The sequence below is a fragment of the Astyanax mexicanus genome, chromosome 1 (assembly GCF_023375975.1).
Source record: "Astyanax mexicanus isolate ESR-SI-001 chromosome 1, AstMex3_surface, whole genome shotgun sequence".
Lineage (NCBI taxonomy): Eukaryota > Metazoa > Chordata > Actinopteri > Characiformes > Acestrorhamphidae > Astyanax > Astyanax mexicanus.
In genome coordinates, this window is record NC_064408.1 from 12,629,796 (window position 1) to 12,642,028 (window position 12,233).

A 12,233-nucleotide genomic window follows, 5' to 3' on the forward strand; every position below is an offset into this window, starting at 1 on the left:
TGGGAGGCTCTCTAACCCTTAATGAACACTTGGCATTGGGTATGGTGACTTTGTGCTCATGTGTAGCATCTCCAGAGAATCCTGATGGGATATCTGGTGATCTGATGCTGCGAATGGTATAGCAAATTATATAAATATAATATATATATATATATAGTGTGATGAAATGCAATGTGTCTGCTGTAATCGGTGCACCTTGAAGTGGCCTATTATACTTTTGTACACATAATTATAAATCTATATCTCGTTTACTTTGTTTCTGTGTGTGTGCATGCATATATATGCATGCGTGTGTGTGTGTGTGGGTGTGTGGGTGGGTGTGTGTGTGTGGATCCCAAGAGCTCGCACGTTCCTCAAGCGGCTCACGCAGGCTTAGGCTCAGTGGGTTTTACTGTGATTACCTCACTTAAGGACACGCCTGGGCCACGCCACTTTGAGCCAGGCATGGGGGTGGAGCCGGCGCTGGCATTTCTGCAGCTTCAGCACGTGGTTCTGAACTGGGACCTTACTTATTTGGGTGTGTGTGTGTGTTTTGTTGTATACTTCTGATCCTGCTCACAGCACCAAATTGCTGTATTCCTCTTTTTGATGCCGACTGAAATTGCCTTTCAACTGGAAATTGTATATTTCTAAGCGCTTGGTAAAGAGGCATGCTTGGTCATCTCCTCTGCTGTTCAACGTACCAGTTGTTATATGTGAGATGTATATGTTAGTGTGTTGCCTTGGCTGTTGAAGGAAGAAGAGTCTCAGAGCTTCTTGCAGGAAGATGTTACAGCTTTATTCATAACTAATTAAATAAAGCAAAGTACAGAGCAGCACCACAGCCCAGCCTTATAGCTGTGCACCCAAGTGCTCTCTCCAACTGACCACGACTGGAGACCCAGCCCCAACGTAACTCTCACTACTAGTATTGTAACGGTATGTGTATTCTTTACGAACCTTCGCGGTATGGGGATCAAAAGCGCACACAGAATACACAGGACACCGGGAGTCTATAGGAGACTTGTGGAACCAATGAACGTAATGCGGAACTTGAGTGCATGCTGCAGCACACAAGCAAAAAGCACACGCAAAAACGCAGATCATTCAAACTGTCCACAACCGGCCATAGGAAATAAATGGTCACCTGTTTCTTTACAGTGTGGACGCAGGGTTAGGCTCTCTTTCTCTCTCTTTCTCTCTCTTTCTCTCTCTCTCTCTCTCTCTCTCTCTAATATAACAAAATAAGCAGCTTATTGTTCTCCTCAAAGTGTATTGAGCTTTTAGGAGCTTTTGTGCTGTCTGTTATCTGTTATATCAGAGCTGGGGAGTTATTCTTTCCACTGAGTGATGTTGCATCAGCAGCAGTTTGAAAAGGAGCAGGTCCTGGCTTCACTTGTATTGGAAGGGGCATGTTTTCACGCTCCCAGTGTTGTGAGCTAAGGATGGGGGAAATTATGGGGGGAAAATTTGGCAAATCTCCAAATAAGTAAAAAAGAAAGGCGCAGGGTTTGGCGCTCGTACTGTCTCTCTCTCTCTCTCTCCTTCTCCCTCTCTCACTCTGTCTCACTAATTCGTTGTCTCTCTTTCTTTCTCTTTGTAGTTTAAACAGTCAGCTGTTATTTTTGTTCTTAATAAAGCACCACAATCAGGCTCATTGTTTGTTCGTTCCAACAAGATCTAAAAGATGGAGCCTCTCATGATGACAGTAGAAGAAAACCCTGATTTTAAGCATTTAATAAAAGATCTCGTTACATTGTTATTATGAAGTTAATAAAGGTGTTGTTATTCTCATTTTCTGCAAATAAATGCTCTAAATTACAATATTTTTATTTGGAATTTGGGAGAAATGTTATCCGCAGTTTATAGAATAAAACAGCAATGTTAATTTTAATCAAACATATATCTATAAATAGCAAAATCTGAGAAACTGATTCAGAAACTGAAGTGGTCTCTTATTTTTTTCCAGAGGTGTATAAGCAATTGAGGAATTATATATACTGTATATGATGAATTATATTCCACATATGTATGTGTGTATGCAGATGTGGGAGAATCCAGGCCAGTTGGTGAAAATGAAGTCCGGGTTTTTGTGGCCCTCTTCCCTTATGATCCCGTAACAATGTCGCCCAACCGAGACGCTGCAGAGGAGGAGCTTCCCTTCAGGGAGGGCCAGATCATTAAGGTATGGTTTGTTATGTAATACCGAGACCTTGTGAAATTGCCCTGACCCCAGCTGGCCAATAGGACTGTTTTATTTATGCCAAATCAAATAAAAAAGATTCCCATTTATATTGTATGTCCCATATATGTATTGTTAGCAATTCCAGTTAATGATGATACACTATGCAGGATTTTGTGCACCCACAGACCATAGAAACATGTTCACAGAGAGACGCTGGGCAGTACTTGGTGTATGAGACACAAATAGATAGAAGTAATAATGAACTATGAAATACAACTCCCTTTACTACTGTTGATGTGGAGTGCAGCCATCTTGGATTACGAACTCCTTCTCAATTTCTGAATATAAATCTACTGTTTGAACAACAGAGTTAAAATAGACTCCAATATATATTCAGGTGCATATATATACAGGTGCATCTCAATACATCCGTATAATAAATTACTTTATTTCAGTAATTTAGTTGAAAATGTGAAACTCATTTAATATATAGATGTGTTACACACAGAGTGACCTATATTAAGCCTTTATTTATTTTATTGTTGAAGATGATTATGGCTTACAGCCAAAGAAAACCCAAAAATCAGTGTCTCAGAAAATTAGAAAATTAAATATAAGACCAGTTGGTACTTTTGGCAGTGTGAGCAGTGTGCCAAGTCCTGCTGGAAAATAAAATCCGGATCTCTATAAAAGTTGTCCAGGAAAACAATGCACTGACTTTGGACTTGATAATAAAACACAGTGGATCAACACCAGCAGATGACATGTTTCTCCAAACCATCACTGATCATCAGTAAATTTTATATTTCATTTGTAAATCAAGGGATCAGAGTCTGGAGGAAGAGTGGAGAGACACACAGTCCAAACTGCTTGAGGTCTAGTGTGAAGTTTCTACAATCAGTGATGGTTTGGAGAGACATGTCATCTGCTGGTGTTGATCCACTGTGTTTTATTATCAAGTCTAAAGTCAGTGCAGTTTTGTTTTCCCACAAAATCTTACAGCACTTCATGCTTCCCTCTGCTGACAACTTTTATAGAGATGCAGATTTCATTTTCCAGCAGGACTTGGCACACTGCCCACACCGCCAAAAGTACCAAAAGTACCAGGCTTAAAGTAGATCACTCTGTGTGTAATACATCTATATAATGAGTTTCACGTTTTAAACTGGATTACTGAAATAAAGTAACTTTTCAATTATGTTCTTTCTTTTTTTGAGATGCACTAGTTGTGCACTTTAAAACTCATATATGTAAATGATGCCTGTCCTGATTGGCTTGGTTTAAAGACCGAAAGCCTGTGCTGAAACACCCCTCATAATGTCAGTGTGAAAATTTAATGTAGACTGAATACAGTAAGTGGACATCAAATGTAAGTATGCGTTTTTGTGTCTTTGGTATAGGCTCTAATGCTTATACACACTCTTTCCTAGCTTAGCTTAGCTTAGCTTAGCTTAGCGCTTCTATGCTGGCACAAACTACCCCCTGGCATGTGTAACCCATGTCCTGCGTTTACCCACAGGTTTATGGGGACAAAGACGCAGACGGGTTTTATCGGGGTGAATCGGGCGGCCGGCACGGTTATGTGCCCTGCAACATGGTGTCTGAGATCCAGGTGGATGACGAGGAGACCAAGGACCAGCTGCTGAGGCAGGGTTTCCTCTCCACTGAAGCCTCCATGGAGAAGATAGGTAGGTCTCACTGTCAGTCACACTTTAACCCCCACCCCTTTTACTAACCAGCTAATCAGAAGCTTAAATTTGAAGCGAAAGGATAAATGGACTGGTGATGATGGTTCATCAGTGAATCACAGCTCAGCAGATTTGCAGTGAGAAAGTAGATCTCAGATTCAGTGGATCAGAAGCAGAACTGGATCTGTGCTGAGTGGGCAGATGTTCAGGGTTACGTCACTCTCAGCATCGCTTTGCTTTTCTTTGTTTTGTTTTGGTCCTCCGCTTAGCGCTCCTAAAAATGACCAGCGAGGATTATAGACTTCATACAGCAGGACAGGTTTCTAAAATTAAAGCCAGTCTTCTTACCACTGCTCCTCCCTTCTAGCAAAGAGTCTCTTTATAATCCAGAACCACAGCTGCGGATCAGTGATGCCAACATAGTCCTTTTTAAAATGCACTTCAGGGTTTCTTGTTGTTGCTGTTGTTGCTCTTTGGTTGCATGCCTGTTGAAAGATGTTATCAGCTCATGCATAAGCTTTCTGGCACTTCTATGTGACACTGAGACCCCGTCTACACCTGGTTGTTTAAGAAGACTAGTATTTATGGGTTGTAGTATGCTAAGATCATAGAAGACAATCCTACTACTATTGTGTTTTCCATTCTGTGTAAATAGGTTTGTTATTTTTGTTAAATTAGCATCTATTTTCATACATAAGGCACACCAGATTATAAGGCGCATTTTAAGCGGCACTAGTAAGGAACAGGGGTGTCGCCATGTTTCCCTTTTAATTTGGCAGGTCTCGCTCCCCAGTAGCTAAGCTAAGCTAAGTAAACAAACTAAGTAAACGAGTCAGACAATTTAAACAAGTGCTGTTAATTTTACACAGATTTCTCTCCTGAAAACTGTTCATTTGGGTGAGTAAAGCGCTTCTGTTTATTTACAATAAGCTTAGAATTCCAGATTTCCACTAAAGCTGAAGCATTAACATTAGCGGCTAACCGCTAATGCCGCTTAACTGCCGCCCGGAAGCACTACACTGAGGAACCCTAAGTGTTCGGGTAAACCAGGGCAGTATTAGCTAGCGGTTCATCCCACGTTACTTGTTTTAACACAATAAATGTGCAGACCACAGGCCGACAATGCTGACCTCTGAACGGGCAAAGAACTAGTGCTTAGCACGGTTAGCAGGTAATGCTAATGCTACTCCAGCAGTGGTAGCCAGGGTTCTGAACGGCCTAAATGGCTAGCGCTTAGCAGGTAATGCTAATACTGCTGGAGAACCTCCTGAATCTCCTGTATAACACTGTACTTCTGGGTGACTGGATGCCGTGTTAAACCAATAGTCCTTGGGCAAGACTTCTAACAACATTGACTCAATTCTATAATAGAAATAACCTTGTACTTTGCTCTGGATAAGAGTGTCAGCTTAATATCGTAAAAAAAAATACAGCTTTGGAAAAAAATCAGTTTCTGAATCAGTTTCTCTGATTTTGCTATTTATAGGTTTATGTTTGAGTAAAATGAACATTTATTCTATAAACTACAGACAACGTTTCTCCCAAATTCCAAATAAAAATATTGTCATTTAGAGAATTTATTTGCAAAAAATAAGGAAAGGCTGAAATAACAAAAAAGATGCAGAGCTTTCAGACCTCAAATAATAAAAAAAAACAAGTTCATATTTATAAAGTTCAAAGAGTTCAGAAATCAATATTAATGGAGTAACCCTGGTTTTTAATCACAGTTTTCATGCTTCTTGGCTTGTTCTCCTCCACCAGTTTTACACACTGCTTTTGGATAACTTTATGCTTTACACTCCTGGTGCAAAAATACAAGCAGTTCATCTTGGTTTGATGGCTTGTGATCATCCATCTTCCTCTTGATTATATTCAGGTTTTCAATTTGGAAAAAAAAAGTTCCAGAGCTGTATATATATATATATATATATATATATATATATATATATATATATATATATATATATATATATATATATATATATATATATATATATATGTGTATTCAGAATTCAGATACATTCCTAAACCTAAAGACCAGGCTTAAAATGACCAGGTGTAAATGGGGTCTGAGACGATTTAAACGATTTAAACAGACTTTTCCTCCAAAATTTAGCATTTTAAAACTTTTTTTGATTGATTTTATGTGAGCGCTCATCACCTGGAAGTGTAGCTGTTTGAGTCGAGGCCTCATCATGTGCTGTAATGATTGTTTATTGCAGTTTGTGGTCTGTTTATTTCTGAGACAGCCCCGACCCCATTCCTGCTTTTGCTAAGCTTTTCATTCACGACGGTCCAGTGTTACATAACGCTGCTCAACGAAGTGCCAAAAAATCTGTTATTGATGTTGCTGTGTTCTTTCATCATGCTAGCATCTCGGCCGTGACGCGGAAAGAGGCGCCTCGCTAAAGCCAGAGCGCTGATCTCAGAGCACCCTGAACCCTGTTTCCCAGAATGCTCTCTGACAGCCATGGTTTTTAACCCTTTCCTGCTCACTGTAGCCTGCCATGCCGACTCTGCTCTCGATGGAGTTTCTGTTTTAAGGGTTTTCTTTTCTGTTAATCATCAGTCTTTTGTTGTTGTTGATTTTGTTACTGTCATTGTCGATAAAACACCACCCCCACCCCCCTCCCTTCAAAAAAAGAAAAAAATCACTATTCTTTGGGCGCCTCATTTGTTTGCTGGCCCACTTTGTTGTCTGGTTTCGCTTTCAATCCGCGTTCTCCTGTGTTGACCTCCATCAAGGCACGCGCTCACTCGCTCAGCTTCCGCATCGCCCGGCCCCGCCGCCCAAACCTAGACGCTCCAAGAAAGGTGTGTCTCCACGTCGTCTCACGGTCTTGTGTTGTGTCCCCACCTTAACCACCCCCACCTCCCCACCTGGCATATCGGCTGCCCCTGTCAGTCTGTCTGTCTGTCTGTTTGTTCTCGTGTCAGAATGAAGATGTTGGACTGCACTGCTTTAATGGAAACTCTGATCATAGAGGATTCATGGGATATGGTTCATTAATGGCACGACTGTTGGATTGATCTCATTGGCTGATTTTATACCTAGTGGATTTGGATGAGGCCATACCATAGTTTAGAGAGAGAGAGAGAGAGAGAGAGAGAGAGAGAGAGAAACACAGAGAGGAGGGAGGTGTAAAACAGTAAGGGCCATATCTTACACCCTACGCAAGATACGCTTATTGCTATCTTACACCCTGCCAATAGTCTGTCTATATTTACACCTTGTGCCTACATCGTTTAATCGCTTCAAAGATACTTACGAATATATCTCAATCAATTAACCTTTATTTTCACTCGGTAATACATTAAGGGTATCCCTCATTTACAAAATTAAAGAGACTGAAATATAAGTTTAAGTTATAAAAAGAAGCAAACAACATAGGATTTAGTTAAGAAGAGAAATAAAATATTTAACAATATGCAGGCGGGCTAAAATGTAAAGCAATAAAACAAAGATAAATAATTAGAATAATAAAATATACACACAATTAAAGAAAAAGAGGACTAAAATAACAACAAAATTATAAAAAAAGGTAATTGATAGAACTAAAATAAATAATAAAATAAATTAATTAATAATAATAATAATAATAATAATAGTAATAATAATAATAATAATAATAATTTGTATTAATGTGTAATAATAATGTCTGAAAATTAGGTGTGCTCAGGTAAATTTCTGGAGTATTGCTATCTTGGCAGTGTAAAACACAGGTGCTCCACTGACTAATTTAGACCCTCATCAGTCATCAACAGTTATCAATCAGACGCTTATTCCTATCTTGACAATGCAGGTGCACCGCGCACACAGACACACAGCAGTGCTCAAACCAAACTTTTCCATCAACAGCAAACAAATACAAGAATACAAAATAAAATAACATTCCTGTTTCTGTAAATGACCTGCCTGCGCACCTTCAGAGCGTGAACAAGCAGGTCAGTTTCCTCTGCTGAGAAGTGCAGAAGCACTGCGCTGTTAAGATAGCAGTCTGCCAAAGTCAGAGTGAACCTGTCTCTTAAAGGGAATGGCAGGTGACACTCTGATTGTTGTATTTCATATTACGCCCAAAACACTCCTATGATTAATTATGAGATTTATTACCTGCCTTTTGCTTGTTTTGAGCCACACAAGGTATACTTTTCCCGTTGTTACGATAGCAAAGACACACTGATGCCCTAAATAAAGTTGCACAAAATAAAATGGGACCCTGAGAGCTAATTATGAGATTTATTTATCCATATTTCAGCACTAGTACAAACTACTAATCTTCTGAACGCTGCTGTAGTGAGTACAGTACCAGTGTTTACAGCGCTAAATAAAACTGCTAATACAACACCAGGCTCTGTAAAAAGTGTGATAAATGACGACTTAGCATTTTCTTTTTTTTTTTCATGTACGTGTTAAAGTTTACAGATCAAGCAGATGTGTTAATGTAGTTATTGTGCTTTATTTGTTTTGCTATGGCAACAAAAGTACCAAACATGACTATTGTAATACGTATATCATGAAAGAAAAATAATCAAGCAAATGAATACAAAGAAATGAAAATAATTAAACTGTAACCAGTAAGCATAGCCATTACTGTGCCCTATCCCAGAATCCTCTCTGGTCTCCTCTGTCATGCCGTGTTCTATTGCTGCGTGTGTGTGTATAAGTGTGTGTGTGTGTGTTTGTGTGTGTGACTGTAACTGTGTGCATATATGCCTGTGTGTGAGTATGTGCTCTCTAGATGCACTAGTGACCCTGTTAGCCCTGTAATGTTTCAGTTTGAGATGACTGGTCTCTTCACCCTGTGACTCCTGACCCTCTCCTCCTTTAACCCAGAAACACAGAGCCTCCAGAGACCCTCACTAACCCCCCCATTTTTCCCTCTCCCACAGTGGAGACAGCAGGAGTGTTTGAGGATCATTCCGTCATTGATTCCTCCAGCCAAGGTTTGAACCCGCTTCTTCCAGCTGTGCATCTGTCTGCAGTACGGCCTGACCAGCAGGGCTCTGTTTCACCTTTCTGGTCCAAGAAAATGTCCCTTGTTCCTGAAATTGCATGATCAGTGTGTGCATGCATCATAGCATGCATCCAGACTTAACACATGCTCTTCTTCCTCAGGCTTTTATTTCTTTTCATTGCTCAGACACTATATGCACTAAAGCATTGGGGCACCAGCTCGTTCTTCATTGTTTCTACATTGTTATATTAAAAATAATTCATAGTTCTAATAGTAACTATGTTTGTTTTTGCATTAATTCATACTGTATAACTCGCATGTTGTTCCTGCCATGTTCTTTAGCTACTGTATATTTTGCACTGTTATGTTTAGTATCATTAACTGCATGTGATTGACACCATGTTTTTTTTCCCCTGTACTGTAATAACAGTCATGCTATTTTCATAACCAGCTAAAATTCTGTCATTATATCTCATGCATGCGTTAATCTCATTATTTAATTTTCTATCCTATAGGTTGACCACTAGCTGACCCGAACTGTTCATAATGTCTGCTTGCGCTAACATACAGTAAAGGAAATAATTATTTGATCCCTTGCTGATCTTGTAAGTTTGCCCACTGACAAAGACATGAACAGTCTGTCATTTTAAGATTAGGTTCATTTTAGAAGTGAGAGATAGAATATCAAAAATAAAATCCAGAAAATCACTTTGTATAAATAATAGAAATTTATTTGCATTTTGCACAGAGAAATAAGTCAGACTCTAACCTCTACATCATGAGTAAGACCAAAGAGCTTTCTAAGGATGTCAGGGACAAGATCATAGACCTGCACAAGGCTGTAATAGGCTACAAAAAAACACCGGGTGAGAAGGAGACAACTGTTTGTGCATTAGTAAAAAAAAAAAAAAGGAAGAAATACAAAATGACCTTGGGCTCCATGCAAAATATCACCTTGTGGGGTATCCTTGATCATGAGGTAGGTGAGAAATCAGCCTAAAACTACCCTGGGGGAAGTTGTTAATGGTCTCAAGGTAGCTGGGACCACAGTCACATGTGAAGGCACAAGTGCAGGCCCACCTGGATGATTCTGAGAGTGATTGGGAGAAGGTGATGTGGTCAGATGAGACATAAATTGAGGTCTTTGACATAAACTCAACTCACTGTGTTTGGAGGAAGAGAAATGCCTATTTTTCTCTGCAAAATGCAAATAAATGTATATAATTTATACAATGTGCTTTTCTGGATTCTATTTTTGATATTCTATCTCTTCCTGTTAAAATTAGCAAGGGAACAAATAATTATTTCCTCCGCTGTATATGCATATATTAAAGGGTAAACGCATTTTTACTTTGTTTATCCAAGCTTGATTACATTGCTGTCTTTCGATTGACAGATAACTCTAGACACTCTGGTGCCGCTGCCGCCATGGGAAACCCTGGACCTCGCAGGATGGTGGCCATCTTTGATTACGACCCCAGAGAAAGCTCTCCTAACGCTGACGTTGAGGTGACCTTCCACTATATATTCAGAATAATTAAAATCCACCAGCACAGTGCATTAAAACATTAATCTTAAAAACTTTGCGGTAATGAACACATGGTCTTTCCCTGTCACCCCCTCTGTTACAGGCTGAGCTGACCTTTAGCGCTGGAGACATCATCTACGTGTTTGGAGATATGGATGATGACGGGTTCTTTTATGTGAGTAGCTAATTATAGACACAGGTTTAGTCTCATATAATTCATTTCTGACTGGAACTGTCAATTGCACTATAGGTCTGTTTTACAGTACATCTGGCATTAATATGCATTTCATATATGGATAGTATCTGGATATACAGTACCAGTCAAATATGTGGACTCATCTCTACTCATTCAGTGTGTTTTCTTTTCTTTTTATGATTTTTTACATTGTAAATTTAATATTGAAGTATATTTTAAAGCTATACAGGAACACATGCTGAATTATTCTGTTAACTTCTTCTATGTAGCTCATTTATCTTTGAGGACAGATCTGGTATTTTAATCTCAGTTTCTTCATGAGGGAGAGTCACCTGAAAAAGTTTTCTCAGTATCTTGAAGGAAGGAGTTCCTGGAGATGCTGAACAATAGCTGTTGCTTTTCCTTCACACTGTGAAGCTCCAGCTCATCCCAATTAAATCACCTCAAATCACCATCTCAGTTCATCAGGTTTAGATCAGGGGATTGTGGAGGACAAACACTTTTTTTACTGTTTAATATGTAATTCCATATGTGGCCCTTAATTGTTTATGTCTTTTAATATTAATCTACAAAAAAAAAAAAACTTTAAATCAAGAAATGAAGTTTAGCATCGGATCACTCAAACCACATTTGGAGGTGGTCAGATTTCTCCTATCCATGTCAGTGTAAATGTAAAAAAAATGATACTGTATTTACATCTTTTGTTATATTGAGTTCTTGGTTGTCTTAGGATAATCTGTTCACATTTTAATGTTCACGTTTATGTAGAAACACAAAGTTTAAAGGTCTTACAATCTACTAATTTAACACTTATGCCAGGTTCACACTGCACGACTTGTATACTTGAATGGTCATTCGTTGTGCTGTTCACACTAATCGCGAGTGCTTTAGTTGTAAAGACTTTTACACGACATCACTGATCAGATCAGAGACACAGGGTCACAAATTACACAATTTTATTGTTGTTGGGAAATCGCAGACTCACCTGGCTGCTCTCCAGAAACACGTTTCATCACAAGAAAACACCAGAACTAAACAAACTAGAACTTGTGAAGTCATGCCAGATAATCTCTGTAGAGGAGAATACGCACTTGCAGTGAGTCCAACATGAATGGGTTCATATGGAGCAACTGAGCATATGTTTATAGATAAACAGTCATTTACTGATATAAAGGCCCTGTCCCACTGCGATTGCGTCTAAATATCCACTAAAGTACGTCCAAATTTCAGTGGACGCAGTTTAGTGGATATTTAGTGGATATTTAGACGCAATCTGGACGTAGTTTAGTGGATATTTGGACGGCACCGTCCAAGTGGACGTAGTTTAGACGTTGCCGTCCACTTTAGACGCAAAAGTGGTTTTGGTACCTCCCAAAATTTCCGGAATAGACGGCGACTAATATGGATGTAATTTAGTGGATATTTAGACGCAGTACGGACTTATTTTAGTGGATATTTGGACGGCACGTACAGGTGGACGTCGACGTCCATAAAAATATTTTTCTGGCGTCCATCGCTTTACCATCAGCCGGTCATACAGTCCAAACTCCACCCGGCGTACAATCCAAGACCTGACCCATACAGTCCTCTCCTGCTGCCGCCTCCTCCTCCTCACGGTCTGGTCCAGCACATGGAGGAGTATGTTCTGCTGCTGCACCATCCCTGCAAGGATTCTGTGGTCCATGGTTGTGTAGAAGAGAAT

General features: G+C 39.5%; 1 protein-coding gene across 3 annotated transcripts in view; it reads left to right on the forward strand.

Annotated features, from left to right (window-relative positions):
• LOC103040366 (peripheral-type benzodiazepine receptor-associated protein 1) overlaps positions 1-12,233 on the forward strand; it is a 186,633-nt gene that overhangs the window by 169,404 nt on the left and 4,996 nt on the right. For 2 of the 3 annotated variants that reach the window (XM_022665817.2, XM_022665818.2), the window contains 6 exons: positions 2,025-2,164; positions 3,684-3,852; positions 6,598-6,666; positions 8,743-8,796; positions 10,204-10,316; positions 10,439-10,510. In XM_022665817.2, the coding sequence (XP_022521538.2) occupies positions 2,025-2,164; positions 3,684-3,852; positions 6,598-6,666; positions 8,743-8,796; positions 10,204-10,316; positions 10,439-10,510 (617 nt within the window). The remainder of the gene's footprint in view (positions 1-2,024; positions 2,165-3,683; positions 3,853-6,597; positions 6,667-8,742; positions 8,797-10,203; positions 10,317-10,438; positions 10,511-12,233) is intronic. The other variant, XM_049466266.1, reaches the window with a different exon arrangement.